This window comes from Quercus robur, chromosome 4 (genome assembly GCF_932294415.1).
Source record: "Quercus robur chromosome 4, dhQueRobu3.1, whole genome shotgun sequence".
Lineage (NCBI taxonomy): Eukaryota > Viridiplantae > Streptophyta > Magnoliopsida > Fagales > Fagaceae > Quercus > Quercus robur.
The window spans coordinates 50,627,547-50,633,452 of record NC_065537.1 but is presented as its reverse complement, the minus strand read 5'-3'; the positions used below and the strand labels follow the sequence as shown (position 1 = coordinate 50,633,452).

General features: G+C 31.2%; 1 protein-coding gene across 1 annotated transcript; it reads left to right on the top strand.

Moving 5' to 3' along the window:
- Positions 1–335: 335 nt before the first annotated feature.
- LOC126722864 (receptor-like protein 13) lies at positions 336–4,619 on the top strand. Its single transcript, XM_050426008.1, has 5 exons — positions 336–601; positions 786–860; positions 978–1,124; positions 2,108–2,254; positions 2,362–4,619. The coding sequence occupies exons 1-5, from the start codon at positions 541–543 to the stop codon at positions 4,506–4,508; spliced, it is 2,577 nt and encodes an 858-aa protein (XP_050281965.1). The 5' UTR covers positions 336–540; the 3' UTR covers positions 4,509–4,619.
- The last annotated feature ends 1,287 nt before the right edge of the window (positions 4,620–5,906 follow it).

Genomic DNA, 5,906 nt, shown 5'->3' with positions numbered 1-5,906 from the left:
CTTGGATGGTAATTATTTCAATAACAGTATTCTTTCATCCTTGAGTGGAATTGCTTCCCTCAAGGAACTACATTTGGGGGACAACAATTTGAATGGTGAAGGTAAGCCTTTCGGGTAAAATTCTCATTAATTTGCAAAGGAAGAGTGCTTAATTCTTGAGTGTGTAAACATTTTGGACCAATCCCCATCCAAGGTAAGCCTTTCGGGTAAAATTCTCATCCAATGTAAGATGAATGAGTGCTTAATTCTTGAGTGTGTAAACATTTTGGTTTCCCTCCAATTAATCTATTTGACCAAAGTAAATTGTTTGGAATTATTTTTTCTTTTTACCTTTTCTTTAAAAATAAATGTAGACCACAAATTAGTTGCATGTTAAGATTCATTTTGTACTGTTTTGTGGGAATATAAAGTCACAGACATGCAAATTGAATAATCTAAATTGCAGGTTTTGATAGATTCTCTTTGTTGAGCAAGTTGGAGGTGCTTCACTTGGATATTAATAATTTCAATCACAGCATTCTGCAATCCTTAAGTGGTATTATGTCGCTCAAGGAACTAGATTTGAGTAACAACAATTTGAATGGAACAATTCATATCAAAGGTAAAACTCTCATTAATTTGCAAAGGAAGATTATTGAGCATGTAACATTTCTTATTTCCCACCTATCAATCATTGATATTTATGCAACTAAATTTCACCCTTTTTCTATTTTAAATGAAAATTATTTATGCAACTGAAGTTCCTTTTTTCCTCATAATTTTTTATGTAATTTTTATTATTATAGAATTTAAAGCATTTAGCAACTTGGAGGAGCTCTACTTGTCTAATAACAAGATCACTGACTTCGTGACAACAAGAGGTATAATAGTTTGTACAAATATATGTTCATGGATTAAAATTAAATACTTCTTTTGTATGGTATGTCAAATGAAATTATCATGTCGATGTTTTTGAGATATTTTATTTTGCCCTATAGATTCAAACATCTTAACTAAGCTGCAACACCTAGACTTGAGTCTGAATGATTTCAGTGCCCGAGTTCTTGAGTCATTAACTGCCTTCCCATCATTGAAGATATTAGATCTCTCATATAACAATATGGTGGGATCATTTACTACTAAAGGTAAGTTATGCCATTGACATCAATGTGATGTTGTTTTGCGTTTTTATTTTCATCACTGGCATAATAGTAAAAAAGCTCTATAAAAACCTTATTCTAAATATTGATAATCAAATTTCTTGAAATTCAATGAGACTAAACTTATTGTCTTTCACAAGTATCATAATTTATTTTCATCTTGTTAAATTTTGTATTCAAAATGTTAAAAACAAAGACTACACAGTGGAGATTTTAATATCAGTTTTTTTAGAATACTTTTCTTGGCCTAAACCAATAATCACATAGGAGCTTCAAGGTTGTTCTACATTGTCCAAAGCTAGCAATTCAAACTTGTTCTATATTTCAACTTTAGTAACCACGAATAAAGTTTTTCTCCAGCGGTATTGCACAGGACTAGAGTAATGCAAACAAAATCCAAACTTTAAGAGCCTCACAACAATATTACAATAGATTCATATTCTAAACTATATTAATCTAAAAAAATACATTTTCTATTATTCTAATGGCTTGTAAATAATTGAAGTTCATTCGTAAAAAATTATAATACTTAATTAGTATTATAAATTGATCATAAAAATAATTTCTTATCAAATAAAAAAAATGGCTTTGATATGATTTGTGTAAAAAGGAATTTACCTAAATCGGAAATAATTGTAGCAACAACAAAAAAGAAATGATTTAGACAAAAAGGGGAAAAAAGGTTTAACGACACTAATCTTAAAATAAGACTGAGATCTTCAAGAAAAAGCATTATCTCTAGTTGAAATAAATTAATTTCATAATTTGAATTAAATTCTAAAATATGAAAGTATATAGACTGCCACATTACATGGTAGTCTATAAAATTATTATTAGATAAAATAAAATTACTTTCTTTCAAAGAATCTTAGTTGTGGAAGTGGTCTTCGCTACTTTAACACTTTTGTGTGGTATCCTAATAATTTTGAGCAATTAGTACTAATTTAAGATTTTTGCTTTTGTTTTAGAGTTAAGCAAACTAAACAACCTTGAGCAGTTGAAGTTGGATAATTCATCGATTGATAAAAGTCTTCTTCAAAAAATTGGAGTTATGACTTCTCTTAAGGTATTGACAGTGAAAGACTGTGGATTGAATGGCAACCTACCTGACCTAGGTAGGTTTTTTTTTTTTTTTTTTTTTTTTTTTTTTTTTTTTTCACAATGATATTGCTTTGAATAATTACAATGGTAGAACATAATAACTAATTATCACATTATACAGGTTGGTGTGAACTTAAGAAAATCCAAGAGATATACCTCAGCGGCAATAATTTTGAAGGGAGACTACCTTCATGTATGGCAAACTTGACATCACTCCAAGTATTGGATCTCTCTTATAATCACTTCAATGGGAACATTGCCCAGTCTCCACTATCAAGTTTTTCGTCACCTGTGTATCTTTCTTTCTCAGATAACAAGTTCTTGATCCCGTCCACATTTTCCTTCCTTTTCAACCTCTCAAATCTTAAGATCCTAGTCGGTGATAACAATATATTAGCTTTGGAAACTGATTCTCTTACTTGGATTCCAACCTTTCAATTAAAGGTTTTCAGTTTGTCTAAATGTTCATTTAACATTCACAATAGCACACCTCCCAGATTTCTTCAATACCAATATGATTTGCGAGTAATTAATCTCTCTCACAACAAGTTGGTTGGGCAGTTCCCTAACTGGTTATTAGAGAACAATACAAGATTGGAGGCTTTTGATCTAAAAAATAACTCTTTCAGAGGGCCTTTCATAGTACCATATGATATTCATCCCAACATTTTTATCATAGATATTTCAGATAATTACTTACATGGTCCAATTCCCACAAACCTTGGTTTAATTTTTCCAAATTTGAAATTTTTAAATATGTCTAGAAATGAATTTGAAGGCAATATTCCTACTTTTGGGAATTTGGTTTTCTTAACCAGTCTAGACTTGTCTGAGAATCATTTTTCAGGAACAATACCAATGCATTTCATAATGGGTTGCTACCGACTAGAATTTCTCATATTATCAAACAATAGCTTCAATGGCCAAATATTTCCTACCAATTTTAATTTGACTAATCTACATTATTTATATTTGGACAACAATCATTTCTCAGGCATACTTCCAACATGGATTGGGAACATTTCATCTTTAGAGGACATTTTCATGGCAAAAAATCATCTTGAAGGTCCTATTCCAATCGAGTTATGCAAACTCGTTCATCTCACATTTCTTGACCTTTCTGACAACAATCTGTTTGGCTTTATTCCATCTTGCTTCAATTCCTCAAGTATCAACTTTTTTCAATTAAATAAAAATTTCTTGAGTGGTCCAATTCCAAGTGCTTTCCAGAACAACTCCAATCTATTTGCACTGAATCTTCGAGATAACCTTCTAACTGGCAACATTCCCAATTGGATTGGCAGCCTCTCATCATTGAGAATTCTCCTCTTGAAAGGAAATCATTTAGGAGATCAAATTCCAGTTCAATTATGCCTTTTGCAACACTTAAACATTTTGGATCTTTCCTACAATAAATTTTCAGGTCCTATACCTCATTGCTTGAGTAACATTACTTTTGATGCATCCACCCAGGATAATTCCTTCGGAGGTTTGTATTCAAGGGAAACTTATTCAAGTAGTTTGTCACTATATTCAACAATTATTGAAGCTCTATACTATGGCATATTTATGCTTGATCCATCTGTGAATGCTGAAGAAGAAGTACAGTTTGCAACAAAAAGTAGAACTTACACCTACAAGGGTTACATCCTCGAGTACATGTTTGGAATTGACCTCTCGTGCAACAATCTAGAAGGTAATATCCCACCGGAACTCGGTAGGATAAACAGCAGCATTCGTGCATTGAACTTGTCACACAACAATCTATCTGGATCAATCCCTGTAACATTCTCAAATCTAAAGCAAATAGAAAGTCTGGATCTTTCCTACAACAATTTGAAGGGTAAAATTCCACCTCAATTGACTGAAATGACCTCTCTAGCAGTCTTTAGTGTGGCACACAACAACTTATCAGGTGCAACACCCGACAGAAAAAATCAATTCATTACTTTTGATGAAAACAGTTATGAGGGGAACCCTCTCTTGTGTGGACCTCCATTAAAGAATGGTTGCACCAGAATCAGACCACCGTTTACAACTCCAGTGGATAATGAGGGGGAAGAAGGTGATAGTTTGATGGACATGGGTGTCTTCTACATAAGCTTTGCGGTGATTTACATAACAGTCTTGTTGGGAATTGTTGCAGTACTCTACATAAATCCATATTGGCGTAGGGCGTGGTTTAACCTCATTGAAGTGTGTATTGACACTTGCTATTGTTTTGTTGTGATTCATTACCGTAAGTTGTTCAATTTCAAGAGTGCATAGCCTTGCATTGCTACTGTTTTGTGGTGTTTCATCACCATAAGTTGTTCAATTTTATGCTTGCATAGCCTTGCATTTTAATGATTATATGTATGTGTGCCTCTTCTTGCTGGATTTTGATTCCAAAGATTGAATCTTAATTAATATTATGGTGTGCAAAATTTGTATTTGATGTGTAATTTTAATGGATTAAGATTGTGTTTTTTTATTGTTTGCTTTAGTTGAATAAGTGAGTTGTGCAAAAATAGAGAAATGAACCTTCCCCGAGGGGCTAGGAGACTAGCCATGAAGTGGTAGGTAATGGCAAGGAAATCGTAAATCTTGCGAATTCTTTCAAAAAAATTTGTTAACTCTCTTTTTCTTGGAAAAATTTTGGCTCCAAACAAATGGAAACAATTCCACTCAATTTCTTTTTATTAAACTAGCCTCTAACCCCATGCATATATATGGATATACTTAAAAGATACACATTAAGGTGTATAGTATAATTTTTACATATATAATTTAAATATTATTGATAGTCATTTATATATATATATATATATATTTAACTCTTAAAAAAGTCTTTTAAGAATATTATTAGGTAGAAAATGTAAATTGTTCATTTTTTTAAAAATATTTTTATGTTTATTAATTCTAGACTTTTTGGTTTTTGTACACAATAACTCACTTGAATGGATATTTATGATATGGTCCCACATTTGATTCCAAAATTAAGAAATAAAACTCTCTCGAAAAATAAATAATATAGAACGCATGACGCAAAATTGGACTTCAATTGAAGAATCTAATTAGATTTTCTCTAAACTTTACCTTTATATATATATATAGATGACTTATAAATTTGAATTGTTTTTAGTTATAAAAAAAAAAAAAACAAAAGTCTCACAAATATAAAATCATTCAAACTCTTTCTTCCTCTAATCTATATATAAAATAATAGGTGAAACAGAGAGAGTGTAAAATTGAATTCCAAATTAGAACTCTAATTTTGTGCCATGTGTCTAGAATCTGAAATTGAAGTTGAATTTTGCATCATGTGGCTAAATGTATGTGGGCTCATTCTCATTAAAACCACTTCTATGTATCGGGTTAAGTGAGTTATTGTGCTAATTAAGTTTTTTCTTGATTTTGTAGTCAAACGCAAAAACCAAAGAGATTAATATCGGTGATAAGAACTTGGTTTGGGTACATTGCATAATTTCCAAAAAGATAGCAAAGCCAGAGTTTGCATCTTTGTTATAAATTGCTTACAAAGTTTGCATCTTTAAATTTGCATTGAGTTTCGGATTAAAGTGCTTTCTTCTTGGTTCTGACATTGAGTTTTGTTTATTATTCACTTACAAAGTTTGCATCTTTACATTTGTTATAAATTGCTAATATGTGATTAGATGCACATTA